The 16,977-nt window shown below is 41.6% G+C and overlaps 1 protein-coding gene across 2 annotated transcripts in view; it reads right to left on the reverse strand.

Annotated features, from left to right (window-relative positions):
* LOC311244624 (uncharacterized protein) overlaps positions 1 to 16,977 on the reverse strand; it is a 44,340-nt gene that overhangs the window by 5,515 nt on the left and 21,848 nt on the right. Inside the window, exons 5-7 of one of the 2 annotated variants that reach the window (XR_014620708.1) lie at positions 15,528 to 16,526; positions 8,744 to 9,004; positions 7,588 to 7,610 (exon numbers count right to left, since the gene is read on the reverse strand). Coding sequence is in view for 1 of the 2 variants with exons in the window: in XM_084334231.1 (XP_084190357.1) it covers positions 8,807 to 9,004; positions 15,528 to 16,526 (1,197 nt within the window). In the remaining variant the exon portion in view is untranslated. Of the gene's footprint in view, positions 1 to 4,593; positions 9,005 to 15,527; positions 16,527 to 16,977 lie in introns of those variants that run through there. The other variant, XM_084334231.1, reaches the window with a different exon arrangement.

Below are 16,977 nucleotides of genomic sequence, written 5' to 3' on the forward strand. Positions count from 1 at the left end.
ATCGCACAGGGAGCTTAGCTGGAGTTCCTGTCCCAGTTGCCCTCCCAGGGCCTCCCCTGATCCCTGGGCCCCGCTTCCGTAGCACCGGCCCTGCTGTGGTGTTGCCATATCATGCGAGATGTTGAGCAGGCGGTTCCTGTTGGACTTGGGACTGAACCTGATTAAGTTGTCGTCGTCCTCTGCGGGTTCATATGGGTATGGTGGCTGGTGTGCCGGTGGAGATGGGGCCCCTAGGTGGTGTGGTTGCCCAGGGACAGCGTGGCCCTGCAGTGGGAAGTACGGCCCTGGTGCATATTCGTTATCTTCTTTCTCCTGCGCTGAGAGAAACGCACCATCCTCCCCCTCACATTCCATAGATCTGAGTTCGACAGCATTGATTAATACTGCATCTTGGATGTCATGCGTCGCGTTAATGAGATTGCGCCGGCCAAAGGAAAAGAAATCAAACACAAAAAAAACAACAACAATTTCAAACATGGTCAGTGTGTTACATGTCTGGATATCCCTCATAGTTGTACTGGCTGGAAACAAAGGGGAAAAAAACTGTTTACAGTTAGCTGTCGCCCAAGTTGAAACATGTGGAAATAGTGACCACCAGGGGTTACAAGTTGTAACATGCAATCAAATATCAAAAGGAATGAAAGGAATGACAAATCCAACTTTAGGACACTGGTATTACAAACGCTGTGATGGCGGAAAGACAAGTGCCTCAATAAGCTGTATAAGACAGTGTCTATGGAATTTAGAACATTTGAATAGCACTTATATATTCAAAAGTGCTTGGAATAGAGGCCTAACTGCCTCTAACTGCTGTGCAGTGGCAGAGCAGGTATAACATTGGAAAAGCTTGATAGAGATAAACACAGATAGTGACCAAAGCCTAACTGCTGACTTCACAAAGAGCGGAGGGCGAGGAGGAGGTTGGAGAGGAGGAGGGAAGGAGGAGGAGGAGGAGGAGAAGGTTATAATTCAACCAGGGTTGAAACTTATCGTAGTGTCACCCAATCCCTTTAAGCACGTATGTAGCTTATCTTAACACAGATAGTGACCAAAGCCCACATCAAAGTTGAGCTTCTCGCAGTGTCACGTATGTAGCTTATCTTAACACAGATAGTGACCAAAGCCCACATCAAAGTTGAGCTTCTCGCAGTGTCACGTATGTAGCCCTTTAAGCACGTATGTAGCTTATCTTAACACAGATAGTGACCAAAGCCCACATCAAAGTTGAGCTTCTCGCAGTGTCACGTATGTAGCTTATCTTAACACAGATAGTGACCAAAGCCCACATCAAAGTTGAGCTTCTCGCAGTGTCACGTATGTAGCTTATCTTAACACAGATAGTGACCAAAGCCCACATCAAAGTTGAGCTTCTCGCAGTGTCACGTATGTAGCTTATCTTAACACAGATAGTGACCAAAGCCCACATCAAAGTTGAGCTTCTCGCAGTGTCACGTATGTAGCAGATAGTGACCAAAGCCCACATCAAAGTTGAGCTTCTCGCAGTGTCACGTATGTAGCTTATCTTAACACAGATAGTGACCAAAGCCCACATCAAAGTTGAGCTTCTCGCAGTGTCACGTATGTAGCAGATAGTGACCAAAGCCCACATCAAAGTTGAGCTTCTCGCAGTGTCACGTATGTAGCTTATCTTAACACAGATAGTGACCAATGCCCACATCAAAGTTGAGCTTCTCGCAGTGTCACGTATGTAGCAAATAGTGACCAAAGCCCACATCAAAGTTGAGCTTCTCGCAGTGTCACGTATGTAGCTTATCTTAACACAGATAGTGACCAAAGCCCACATCAAAGTTGAGCTTCTCGCAGTGTCACGTATGTAGCTTATCTTATCTTAACACAGATAGTGACCAAAGCCCACATCAAAGTTGAGCTTCTCGCAGTGTCACGTACATAATCAATAACACAGATAGTGACCAAAGCCTAACCAGGGTTGACTTCTCGCAGTGTCACATACATAATCGCAGTGTCACATACATATAGAGATAAACACAGATAGTGACCAAAGTAACCAGGGTTGACTTCTCGCAGTGTCACATACATATAGAGATAAACACAGATAGTGACCAAAGTAACCAGGGTTGACTTCTCGCAGTGTCACATACATATAGAGATAAACACAGATAGTGACCAAAGTAACCAGGGTTGACTTCTCGCAGTGTCACATACATATAGAGATAAACACAGATAGTGACCAAAGCCTAACCAGGGTTGACTTCTCGCATTGTCACATACATAATCAATCACACAGATAGTATTACATTCAGACGGCCCCCCCCCACTCCTGCTTACCTAACTCGCCGCAACGCTGCATGTAATGCCCGTGGAATGCCGTCCCGACCAGCCGATGCAGACAGACAATTCCTCACTGTCCCAGACGTGGCTGTGTTGTAGAGCGATGAAGAGCCCGTCTGCACCGGCAGGATCGGTTGGCATCCCCGCTTCAGACACCAAGAATGTGGTGGATTTTGACGTCTCTAGGGATGGTTAAATGAAATACAGAGACAAGAGATTGGCCTTAAATCAGAGTGCAAACCACCAGGTTCTCCACGGACATCCAGCAGCCTAAAACAGTGTCACACTGCGAATTAGATATTCTGAAATAATAAAACAGGAGCAGAAAGAGACAGCCGGTTAAATGAATACAATACAGGTTTATTGGAAAAGAAAATATATACAGTACGCCCATACGGACGGACTTTCAGTCTGTCAGAGTGTATATTCACAGGTCTGTCAGAGTGAAAGTGAAGACAAAGCAATATTGTAATGGCTTAACACAGTGAGATAGAGACGCCTCTGTCTCTGATTGGGTTGGCTTTATATGGTCATTTGGGGAGTCGGATGGGATGGGCCCTTGCGGAAGGCTTGCTGCGGCCTTGGATGCAAGCGTTATCTGGCCTGCTCTGAATACAAAGAATGGATATAGTGTTTTAACAGTTTTTGAGAGAAGGATAACATGACTTCATGGATTTTACCCTGTTGTGGGGCCCTAGAGGAGTAAGAATGTGAAATTACCCTTCACATTTAAACAGAAATCCTGACCTCACAAATAGAGGGGGGGAGGAGGAGGAGGAGGGGGGAAGGAGGTGGATGAGGAGGGAAGGAGGAGAAGGTGGAGGAGGAGGAGGTGGGAGAGGAGGAGGGAAGGAGGAGGAGGTGGGAGATGAGGAGGGAAGGAGGAGGAGGATAAGGTGGAGGAGGAGGGAAGGAGGAGGAGGAGGGAAGGAGGTGGATGAGGAGGAGGGAAGGAGGAGAAGGTGGAGGAGGAGGAGGAGGAGGAGGGGATGTGAAATTACCCTTCACAAGTCTCCCGTAGACCTCTTTGAGAGTGGTTTTGAAAGTGGGTAGTGATTCACATTCCTTTACAGCTGTGTACTGTTCCACATTGATGTGGCATAATTGCAAAACGTGTTTAGTCCCTTGTTTGAGCCGAATCTGGGTTTAACATGATTTGTGGAGCTCCCTCTGGTGTTGTGGTCGTGGTATTCACTGACCTTTGGGAAGTATTTTGACATGTACATGGGTACCTTTACCTTAGTGTATATTGTAGACCAGGCCCATTGCAAGTTGCTGTACTCATGTCGTCACGCTACCTGGCCATGCTATATCTAGATTGGGAAATCGAATTCGAATCGAATTGGAAGCTTATGCAAAAAGTCTGTATCATTACAAATCAATACAGAGCAAGTGTTGACCCGACATGATATTGCCATGAATAAACTATACAATAACTGGATGATGTCAATTCCCACGTGTAGAGACAATCGAAAGTAAACAAAACAGATACTTCGGTTTGGACTTTGAGCCTTCAAAATAAAAGCATGAAAATACAGAAGGAGAAGAGGAAGAAATACAATAACAGTGTAGAGAGCCACCACTGGCTTACTGAATAATGACAAGTGAAACTGATATGTTGGTCAAAGGGGCGTGAAACACTAGGAGGAATAAAGACATGTAGATGTATAGGCTGCGGTAACTCAGTTCATTCTTAATTTTCATTCATTCAGTTTACATTTTTTAAGAAAAATCCATGATCTCCATCCATCCAACAAAAATATATGTTATGAGGGGAGTCGGTGTGCAGATAATTCTACACACCGAACAGCCTCCTCTACAACGGCCCTGTCCAGTGATAGCAGGTGTACAAGAAGACCATTTCTATTTGAGTTTTCACAAAGAAACGGATGCTATGACATAAGGCCCAGACCAGTTGCTTTCCGACCTTCCTTCCTTTAGTTTGTTTTATCGCCAACTTTAAAAGTGGAATGATTTCACTTTCCCTTCTTTTATGGTCTCATATGCCTCATTTTGTCTGTCCTGAGAAATATTTTATGTTCTGGTAAAAATCTGAGAAAAATATGAAATGCTTATAATTTAATTGTCCTTTAAAACAATAAAAAAAAACATTCATATATTTTCAGGAGCATATTATGTTGCCATCACCGTTGCATGTAGATCTGTGACTCCTGCTGTCTAGGCCTCTTCTCTGACGTGGACAGGTGTGACAGTGGTTGATTTTCTGGTGATCATGGCCAGTTTACTTTGCCTAAACACTTTTTTTTCACAGACTCGCGGTAATAAAACACAGAACCGAGTGTAGTAAGTTGCATCACAATATTAGAAAAAAGCTGTCGCAAAAAAAACATTTTGGGTTACAATAATTGCAAAATAATTCTGTGAAATCCTGGTTTGGCATGATGCTGGCAATTTCTGAACCACCAGACTTGAGTAAAAACTGTGATTGAGGTGGTACTGGCATTAACTGACTTTATTTGTAAATCAGAAGCCAACATAGAACATGACAAAATACAAAAGATCTCAGAAAACAAAAGGATAATACGATTTAAAAAAAAATAATAGTTACAGGATTCTTAATTTGTCAGTGGTCCATTAACACTCAGTCTGGCTAAATATTCAAAATGATGAAGAAAAACATTATGTGCCAATCATGTTTTGTATTCATAACTGTGCATCATTTCACATTCTGATTAGTTAATAAATGACCACATCAAAACTTTATTTACTGTAAAACTTCCAATAAAAGGTGCTATAGATAATATTCAGCCACTAGATGTTGCACTGACTACTAGAGCACCAGCATGTCAGACCAAAACAATGGTGCACTTATATAGGGGTACCATAATGATTATAATTATCATATGCTGTGCCGTCAAAATAAGTTCAGAATCAAACCAATTTATACAAACTAGTTGTCAGAAACATATTTTAGGTTCAACATTAGGTTGGAAAATATGACGAGCGAGCAAGCCACCATTTTCTTTTTGAAAATGGGAGCAGAGAAACAGGGACCTCTAGTCTAGACTAGCAGCGCAGTTATCCAATAAGTTGCATTCCATACTTCGGTAATCAATACTTTTATTCTGCACCTTTCTAAAAGCTGTGGATGGATTATGTATAGATTTAAAAAAAAATATATATACATACACATAAAAAACGGTTATCTATAGCACCTTTAACAGCCCAGGCTTTTATTCGCTTCAATCACTGAACTCAACCAGCCTATATTCGTGACAGGCATCCATATGGGACAGGTCTTTTAATTCCTTTTGCACAAAAATGTTGCTCAGAAAAAATACTATCAAATAGTTTATTTAAACCAGTATGAATATTACTTGTATAAAAATTTGAATTTAACATATCAATTACGAATTATTAATTTGACCTCACTCAAGAGACCACGCTACTGAATGTAGAGAAATTAGGCTTGGTTTTCAGTTGCCTCTAGATGTAGTGGAGTAAACAGAACAATTCACTGCATGTTTTGAAACGCAGTGGTGACAAGTTATTTTTTATAAAATGATGCCACGTAATTTACTTTGCACCTAATCTCAATTTAACCATTATTTAACCTCGAAAGGACACTTCCCTCATTTACTGTGACGTTGCGTATAGTTAGAGATAAGATAGCACAAAGATAAACACATGTGATCACAACACAAAAGAAAAGATGAAAACAAGAAAATCAGCTAAACACAATTACAAAAGGTCAATGGTTAATGATCAAAGCTTTGAATTGAAAAAGTTGTAAGAAAATCTATCTTTTTCCAAGAGTATGGAAAAGTAAAGGAGCACTCGCCTGATATCCTAGAGCTCTCAACAGTTTTACACGCATTGATTTAGTTTGACAAGTTACTGAGAGTTAATGAGTTTGAGTATGTCAGTGATGTCATCAGAGGACACTGAATCAAACCCGTTGGCACGCTCGCAGGAACAGTCTGATGGGTGCAAGGCCAACCATTTCCAACTGCACAGGCTGATGGGTGCACCCATTTGTCAATTGCTTGGCTTGAAGAGAACCTGTTTGCACAGAGATTGGTGGGGTGGCGGAGCTGGGGGTGAGTCTATACAGATTTACCTGTGCAGTACAATTATGGCATAAAACCATCCTTGCGCCTCCGCCCGCTCTGACCAGGACTTAAGCGCAGACGCTGGTGCTCCGAGCCATTTTCGTGATGGTAGTCTGGGTGAGGGTGCACATGGGAACCCCTGTCCAAATTCCAACAAGTTTATTCTTTATCAATGTTAGACTGTGCATTTCATCCCAATTTGAAGTAAAACCTTCAACTGAAGGAACCTTCTATACAGTTAATCACAACAAGCTATTTAAGCTTTACACTTAGTTATTGATTTATTATACTGTGCTGGCTGGAAAATGTTTTATGGTATATAGGCTATATAACATTTTGTAAGTATCAAGTCTGTAGGAGGAATCATCATTTGTTTGTTTGGTGCGTAAAAAACAGTAGAAAGTATTCCGTTGAAAAGAGATGGTTCGGACTAAAAATATATAACTTTTACAAACATTTAATGTTCTCATTATACAGATTTGTATTTTCTATAAATAGAGACATCGTACACAAATGTTTCAACTAGTGCCTTTGTCAGTGTGCAGGCTTCCAGAGGTTTGGACAAATCCCAAGTGTAAGACACGAAAAGAAACTATCCATTCATTGATAATCGAATGACATGGGTAGGTATAGCCTAATATACGTATAATTATCTACATGTAGATATTGCCAATGTATCTCTTTGGCCTTGGTTTTTGTGACATAGCCAGGCTCATTATTGTTCTTAAAAGGGAATGAGAGGAGCTGATCTATTGGCCATAACACTATAAACAGAACCATCTCAAACTCCACCCCCTTTTCTTAGGAAAGCAACGGTTGTGATTGGAGGATCAAGAACAATTTAATTGAACAATTGAATTGAACCATTGAAACTCCTCCTCCTAATTACAGCTCAATTCAATTATATAAATTCTTTGTGAAATGTTGTGATAACCAAAAGCTATTTTCCCCCCCATTTCCATCATTATGTTGAGCTGTAATTAACAACACATTGTGTCTTCTGATGATCACTGGTGGCCATATCCAAACTCATTAACTCTCAAACTAAATGAATGTGTGCAAAATGGTAGTTTTGTGATGCGTGATATTATATGCAAAATAAATCAGCATTGATTTTCAGTGAAGGGCCCCTCTGAACAGAAACACTAAACTTATATGTACAAGTACCTGAAAACTGTATTTAAGTACAAGTAAATTAACTTACATGTACTCTCCACTGCTGTTCAACTGTGAGGTTCATGGGCAGAAAACAGACCAAGAGTATAGTACCTACTTCAATGGAGGTAGATACATTATTCACTTTAAATAAAAGGTATCAAGCATGTTTGTTGTTTAAAAATGAAAAAAGAAAAGAAAATATGACATTTTCTTAAGAGTCTTAACACTTTGAGTGCCAGCGATGCGTTATGTCGTCTTATCATGCCCCCTGTTGAGTTTTATTTTTACTTAACATATAACATATTTCATTAACAGAGTCTCCTGTTGGTACAGCAGCCCCTCTAGGAGCTCAGATGGGAAAATACCGCCCCCTATCGTCTATCCCTGTGTAACTGCAGGCCATTCGATTAGACTGGTGGATCTGTGTGGGGGGAGCCAACTGGCTCCATTATGCTGGCGAGGAATCTGATGATGAGGGAAGTAATCGCGAGTTGGAAAGCAGCCTGGAATATATATTTACAGCAGCCAATAATCAATCAATAAATGCGATCGATATTTGGAATGGCGATCAGGAATTGGAATAATCTTTTTGGAGAACATCTGATCTAAGGTAAGGAGTCTATGTTACCAGTTTTAGGATAATCAGAGCTGTATTCACTGAGATAACAGCGTGTCCCGTATGTGTATATGTGTGTGTGTGTGATGTTGAGGAAATGAGAGAATCGATTTCTCGGCTCGCTTCTATAGCGTGCATAAGTACACATATACTATCGATAATCTAGCGTTTATTTGAAAACTATTCATAAATAGGCCGACAAATGACAACGTGTCTAGTGTATTCGAGAATATTCCAATAAATGCCGTTTATGAGGGAATCTTTCTATTTTCCGGACATTTTCGAGAAAACAATAGCTTTTCGAAATGCTATAAAAAGGATATGAACAGATTAAAAAACAATCCGTTTCGACAATGTTGACTGCAAACAAGTCATTGATAAGCGACTGGCAGATTAGACACATGGCCATAATTTAAACCATAGATTATGCGTTTTTAACGCCATCATTGAAGTGGATGATGGCACTCAAGGACATTAATCAACGTTATGGCTGGCACTGAAACTGTTAAGGTGATGCAATTTCTTCCAGACACAAGGATTCAGCATCCTCTAATGGCATATATGAAGGACAAATGAAAACTCATACCTCGGACATGAATGTCTGACAGTTACATATCTCCCTGTAACAGTCAGACATTAATAAGGTTTGCTAAACTTGTGATAACAGATCTGTATCGGGGTCGTCATGGTGCTCCTTCTTTTGGTGATGGCGCTGAACATGGTTCTTCAGGCTGATATTGTGGTTGAACTGAAGGGGGCAGAGTTGACACTTGTAGGGCCGTTCACCAGTGTGGACGCGTGTGTGACACTTTAGCTGGGAGGCTTGAGCAAAAGCACGGCTGCACACCTGCAGGAACAGAATAAAGGATGAAGTGAAGACTAAATATTATTAAAAGTTGGTGACCATTATTTATTAAATCATATTAATCTGCCTTACCAAGGCATCTAAAGCCTCATATCATATTCTATCATTATAAACAAAACACTTATTGAACAAAACTAAGAGTCTAAAAGCCCCACTAGCACCCCCTAGAGACTGTGCCGTTTCTTACATCCAACCGAACCAAATTGGTTGAACGGGCCGATCAAGTGGCTGGCAATGCCATCTTTAGAGCCCTGCCTTCTCGCTAGCATTCTTGCATCGCTCTTCATAATGCTTCATAAAGGGGTCATGAATGTTCACATCAAACGGTTTTACTTGTAATTGCAATGAATTGCTTGTAATTACTTATAGTTTTACAATAAATTGCCTTGTTAATTCGGTCACTGACCACAAAGCACTATTAAGTTATTATTACCATTAACACTAATTCAAGATGTAAATTTTTTACACAGACACGCATACAAAAGGAAATAATAAAAACACATTATAAATAGGGATGCACCGAATGGGAAATTCTTGGCCGAAACGGAATACCAAAAATAGGAAACAGTTGGCCAAAAACCGAATGCCGAATATGATTAATATATTCACCACGGTATAAAACGGGAACGTATGGATGGACAAATTATTTCTTTTTTGCATCTTGAACGGAAGGTTCTTACTGTCAATTGACAAGGATATTGGATCCATAGCTAAAATATAAAATATAGATTTAGCTCTACAAACAACGTGACGCACAGTGTAATGAAAACCTGGCCTAGTTACAGCGGCCCCGTCTAATGGCTGGCACCCAATGAGTTAACTTACCAGAAAAATCTATTTCAATTGAATATTTCAAAATGTTTCATGAGTATCCTCATCCTTTTTAGCTTTAGATAAATTTTGCTCTTTTGTATATTTCCATGAATTATTATATGTATTGTGTGTTATCTTTCCACTCCACACTATGGTAGTGCTTGTGCCAGCACAGGAGATACGATAATTTTCTTTGTTATATAGGCTATATACATATTTAAATCAATATCTTCCTTTTGAATAAAATAGGCTCAGGAATCAGGATTGTTAAAGCTAATTAGGCTAATCCATGTGAAAAAGAGTAGCATAGTAAATGTATGCACACACACGAGGGAGAATAGCTTATAGCTGATGGTTACTGTAGTGGCTACTGAGTCATAATTCACAGCGTTCTAGCCTACATGGAAGGACTGTTGTATTTACTACATCTCCCGTGACTCTTAGTGGGGGATGACGTAGCTTAACAGTTTGAGTGCCAACCATGGGAAACATGGTTAAATGCCAGGACCCACTTCAATGATAGCGCTCTAAACGCATGATCTGTCTTAAATGATGGCTAATCTGCCTGTCGTTTATCAATGACTTGTTTGCAGTCAACAGTCGAAATATTATCGGTTCATTTTCGTTTTATAGCATTTTGAAAAGCCCTCGTTTTTCAGGAAAATATATAGATTCCGTGATAAAAGGCATTTCCTGGAATATTCTAGCATACACAAAAACGTTGTAATTTTTCGGCCTATTTATGAATCGTTTTCAAATAAACGCTAGATTATCGATAGTATATGTGTACTTATGCACGCTATAGAGGCGGGCTGAAAAATCGATTCTCTCATTTCCTCATCAGCGATCACAGCCACACACACATAGGGCAAACGGTGATATCTCTGTGAAAACAGCTCCGATTATCCTAAGACTGGTAAAATAAATTCCTTACCTGAGATCAGATGTTATCCAAAAAGATTATTCCAATTCCTGATCGCCATTCCAAATATCGATCACGCTTATTGATTACAGTGTTGGGTCCTGTAAATACATCCACGCGTTTTCCGGGCCGGCGAGCACAATCGATCCTTCAGTTGGCTTGACGGAAAAGTAAAATGAGCAAACTGGCCACCCCCCCTGCATCAGTGTAAAGTAATGGGGTGCAGTTACACAGGGAGAGATGATAGGGGGCAGTATCTTCCGAATTGAGCTCAGAGAGACTCTGCAGCACTAACCCGAGGCTCGATTGATGAAATATGAATTCAAATCGCCAATAAAAAAAAAGACAAACAAACGCTATATAGCGTCGGGGACACTCAAAGGTCGGCATGAACTAACGACAAAACGTGTCCGTGGCACTCGATGTGTTAACACTTTCAGAGCCCAAGCTTAACCTTGATTTACCGGTTGAATGCCCACCATCCACTTCAATGTTAGCATTAAAAACGCCTAATCTATGTTTTAAATTATGGCTATGTGTCTAATCTGCCCGTCGCTTATCAATGACTCATTTTCCAGTCAACATTGTCAAAGTGGATTGTTTTTTTATCGGTTCATTTTCGTTTTATAGCATTTTGAAAAGCCCTCGTTTAAGGAAAATATAAAGATTCCATGATAAAAGACGTTTACTGGAATATTCTAGAATACACAAACTGTCATTTTTCGGCCTATTTATGAATAGTTTTCAAATAAACGCTAGATTATCGATAGTATATGTGTACGTATGCACGCTAGATACGAAAGCTTAAAAATCTATTCTCTGATTTCCTCATCAGCGATCGCGCACCACAGAGACACATAGGGCAAACGCCGAGATCTCAGCAAATACAACTGATTATCCCAAGACTGGTAAAATAGATTCCTTACCTCAGATCAGATGTTCTCCAAAAAGATCATTCAAATTCCTGATCGCCATTCCAAATATCGATCACACTTATTGATTGAGTATTGGCTACTGTGAATATATATTCCAGGCTGATTCCCGTCCCGCGATGACTTCCATGTTGAGCAGACAGCTTGCCAGCTCAAGGAGCCAGCTGGCTCCGCCTCTACATATCGACTGATCCGACAAGCGACTGACCTGCAGTTACACAGGGATAGACGATAGATTTTTTCACATCTGAGCTCCTACAGGGGCTGCTGTACCAACGGGAGACTCGGTTGATGAAATATGAATTCAGATCGCTAATAAAAAAATAAAACGCTAATAAACGTTGTGGGCAGGGGAGGAAACTAACTTTTTGGCTTACCAGCCAACTGGCGAGTAGATGATTTTTTTTACCAGCCAAACTGATTTCTTTACCAGCCAAAAATAAAATCGCTAATTGTGATAATTACTTCTTTGTATGTCTTCGTCTAAATTGATTTTCAATCATAGTAATAATCACACCGTGTCTCTACTCGTTAAAATATTTATTAGCATAAAACATGAATAAGTGTCTCTACTCTCCACAATATTAGCATACAACATGTATTAATCACACTGTCTCTACTCTTCAAAATATTAGGATATCACATATTAACATGAAAGAGGGAACTATTCTGGACTGGGTTGGGCTGAACTGGGCAGTGAAAGATGCTGGGTTGGGCTGGTCTAGGTTATACTGGGTTGGGCTGGTTTAGGTTGTACTGAGTTGGGCAGTGAAAGAACCAAGCAGTTCACTGTAATGTAATAGCTAAATAAAACAACTTGAACTTGACTTGTTACATTTGCACTCTGGTTGTATGCCAAATGTATTCTGGTTGTACTGTACTTGTGCTGTATGATGACAATACATTGGAACCGAATCGACAACGCTAGGGGTTCAGCAGGTGTATTCTGAATGCCAAGTATGACAACATCACCGTTGTGAAGGGCATATGGGCGAGTGGTGATATGGGGGGAAACCCGGTAATAATAAAATGTCACTCGGCTGCATTTAAGCAAAGCCGCTCAGTATAGTCCACTATGTTGAACGCGCGTTATGGTAGCTTGTTACATGCTAGGTAGCTAGCCGGCTAATGCTGGTTGACTTGTCATTCTCATCCGACTCGAAGGAGACACGTCGCATGCTGTTGTTCGCCCCCATGTCAGACCGCACTGATATCCGAAAGCGACGACTCTACATGCAATTATTTTCATCCACTGATGTGTTTTTGTCTAAGTTTGTCTACGTTGTCAAGCCGGTGGCAGGAGTCTGTAGGTCCCAGGGCTCCAATTGACATTTCCTGTGAAAAAAAAATCCTCTCCGTCCCGGATGCGTCCCAGCAAAGATTTCTGTTCGTCCCAAATCAATATTTGATCGTCCCCGGGACGACGGGACATCGTTAGTCTCGAGCCCTGGTAGGTCCGTGCGCAGTGGTCTGTCCACTTCCCCTAGATGGGCGGCATCTTCTAGAAAATGAGTGTTCATTGGAGGAGCTTAGAGCGCATCTGTACAACGATGATGTTCATTGGTTATGGTTGGATTATTATGAGGCGCAAATGGGAGGAATCAAGGGGGGAGTCAGTCCGGCTTGTGCCAGTGAGCGAATCAGCAGATTGCAGAATGATTTTTTTGTTTTGTTTTGTAATTACTAGTACTCGCCAGACTGGCGAGTGCTCTTCATGAATTACTCGCCAAACGTAAAAAATACTCTCAATTGGCGAGTAAAGTGGCCTAATTTCCTCCCCTGGTTGTGGGCATTCAGGCATTGGGCTGATAAAACGAGTTATGACGTCATGGGCACTGAAAGTGTTAAGAGAGACGGGTGAAATAGGAATGGAAGCGTTGTAAGCTAGCTTAACTTAGTTATCAACCAACGTTAGTTTAAAAGGTTTTTTAACCGCGACGGGCATATAGTAATGGCGAGGATATAAAGCATGTTAAAGACGCATTTATTGGACGCGTTGCTCGCAACGCGAGCGTTGTTAGCTAGCATAACTTAGTTATCAGCTAACGTTAGTTTAACGGAGTTTACATAGAAACAGCGCGACTCCCAAGAGGAGTTATCACAGGCTGTAGAACGCAGGACTAAGAGCTGCCAAGCTGTAAAGTGTGGGTAGTGCTCAGCCCCTCCCTGCAGCTGGAGCGTTATGTGACTCTCGAGTCCTGGCTCTAGGCAGGATCACAAGAGAAGTTAAAGGGGAACTATTTTACTATTCCTAGCACTATTTGGGCAACTTTACACAATTCCTGAGAGTCTATTGAAGACATCTGTACGTTTTTTTTCAAAAAAATGCATTGGTTTATATTTCTAATCAAGTACTCAAAACCATCATTTTTCAGCCTCCGGATTTCAGGCTGTTATGGCCTGGCTCCGCCCATAAGCACTTTGAGTGACAGTCAGTCCACAGTCTGCGAGAGAGAGAGAGCGAGAGAGCGAGAGAGATGCCAGCCGAGCGAGAGCGAGTGGGGAATGTCCCCACAGCCTATTGCTTAATAACAGCGCAGCAGTGCTGCTTTTGCTTCTGCGTTTTCCCTGATTGGCTGCGCCATGCCCCGCGGCAGGCGCGGCAACCGCAGAGCGGAGCGGCAGAGCGAGCGGAGCGGCAGAGCTTGCGGAATTATGTAACCGCCCTAGTAATCCGCCATGATTTTCATTCGGCGCTTCAGCTCACCTGGCAGAGCAGCGGTCCTGCGGTCCGTTGTTGACGAGTTCGAATCCCATCAAATTTTTTTTTAACGTGATTTTTTTTTTTAACGTGTATTCTTTCGCCGGTTAAGGTTAGGCATGGTTAAGGTTAAGGTTAGGCATTGTTTCGGAGTTGGTTAAGGTTAGAACGGTTAAGTTTAGGCGCTGTTAAGGAGCTGGTTAAGGTTAGAGTTTGTCTTAGAGACAGCCTATTTCCGCACTGCCGCTCTCCCGCGTTGCCGCGGTCACATGGTCAAATTGTCACATTCTTGCACTGCTCCGCTGTTAAAAAGCAACACGCGTCCCCACAACGCGCATGTGGTTTAGCAGCTTTCATGTGAGAGAAACAGGAGAGGATATCAGGGAAGAGAGCTTTCATGTGAGAGAAACAGGAGAGGATATCAGGGAAGACTGCTTTCATGTGAGAGAAACAGGAGAGGATATCAGGGAAGACAGCTTTCATGTGAGAGAAACAGGAGAGGATATCAGGGAAGACTCTTCCCTGATATCCTCTCCTGTTTCTCTCACATGAAAGCTGTTAAACCACACGCGCGTTTTGGGGACATTCCCCACTCGCTCTCGCTCGGCTGGCAGCTAGAGGGGGGCGGGCGTTATTATGCAAATGAGCACCATCTGACGTCCCGAATACGCTAATTTTCAGATGACTCACTTGAGGGAGGGACATTATTGTGAGAGGAGAATTGGAAGAATGCGCCAAATCTAGAATTAGAGACATAGATCCTATTACAATAAGTCCACATAGCTAGAAAATAACCCTAAACACTGGAAAAGGTAATTTATAAGATAGTTCCCCTTTAATTATATTTTGAACGTGATTCACTGTGCATTAGTTACATTACACGTTGCGCATGTTATGACTGTAGCCGCGTTTTGATTACGCCATCACAACAACACGTTAGGTTAGGACATTCAGTTATATTTTTTCTGTGCTAAAACCCTTTCGGCCGAAAGGGCATTTTTTTAACCATTTTCGGCAGGTATGTTTCGGTGGCCGAATATTCGGTGCATCCCTAATTATAAACAACCAACTAAATACAATTCTGTAATTTTATTTCATGTTATACAATACACATTTAAACAAGAAAATACTGCTCACCTTGCACTTGAAGGGCTTATTATCACTGCTATGGGACAGCATGTGTCTTTTCAAGTGATTGCCATTTGAAAACTGCTTGTGGCAGGTTTTACACTGTAAGATAAACTTCTTGTGCTCTTTGAAGTGAAGTCGTCGTTCCTTTATGCTGCTAAACCTTTGGGGACATTCTGAACACAAGTAGGGGTCTTTCTCGGAATGGCTTTGTTCCTGGTGGTTTTGTTTGTCCTCCCATGTTGCCAACTGCTTAAAGCAATACCTGCAGGTGTTAGTTCTAACTTTACAGTGCATTTTGTGGATTTTGAGACTGATCTCGCACACACAGCGAACCCCGCATTCAGAACATATCATCATGAATGGACCTTTATCCACTTCATGGCACTTGTGGTTAGGGTTGGTGTAAGTGACACCGCAGTCTGGGCACAGCCGTGGGGTGCGGCGCGTAGATCTCTTGTTGGTGCTCTTGGGTCTTGGTTTGTGACTTTGTTTTATTTTACTCTTCTTCTCAGAGTCCGACTCAGAGTCAGAGTCTTCTTCCTCGTCGTCGTCCTCCTCCTCCCAGTCTTCATCATGCTCATCATCCTCCTCCTCCCCTTCCTCCTCCTCCTCTTCCTCCTCCACTTCCTCCTGCTTCAGCTCTTCGTCCTTGTCGTCCTCAGTTTGCCAATCGTCCCACTCGGGCCAACTGATAGCCAGCAACGGTTTGTTTTCCGCATTCTCAATTTCTCCATTTTCTTTCTCCCCCTGTTCCTGCTGTCCATCCTCTACATTGCTGTCACTCACTCCTTCCATCTCCTCCTCCTCCTCCTCCTCCAAGCCACCAAACACATTCTCTTCCGCACTCTTCTCCCCGTCAGAATCTATAGCTACTTCCAGTTCTACAAACGGCTTTTCTGTCTTCGTGTCATCTGCTTTGCCTCGTCGTTTGTTTATGCCCGTCCCCTCTGGCGTCTCCATGTGTCCTTTTCCTTGGTCAGGAGGATTAACCAGCTCATCAGATACCTAGGGCACAGGACAAATCACTTTCACTTCACAATCATTTTCTTAATTATTGATCCGTTGATTATTTTAATGATCAATTAATAGATTAATCAAATGACTTACAAAAAGTTTGCACCTTTTGCAATGAGACATTTGAAAGTTAATTGTAGTTTATATCTCTTATTATATTAGTTAGAAACCAGCAAGCCAAGAATCAAAATCTTATCTTAATTATGTGATGCTAATAGCTAGGGATGGGAATTGATAAGATTTGATCGATACGATTCCATTATCGATTCTGCTTATCGATCAGATTCCTTATCGATTCCTGCTATATTTGTAATTTCAAATGGGAAATGCAACAGAACTAAGCCCCCATGTCAGAAAAATACAAAAACTGTAAAAAGAAAATTAACTATACACTTAAATAAAAGAATGTATTTGATATTCTCTTAAACTAATTTTATCTATT

This window comes from Notolepis coatsorum (genome assembly GCF_963971535.1).
Source record: "Notolepis coatsorum genome assembly, chromosome: 17".
Classification (NCBI taxonomy): domain Eukaryota; kingdom Metazoa; phylum Chordata; class Actinopteri; order Aulopiformes; family Paralepididae; genus Notolepis; species Notolepis coatsorum.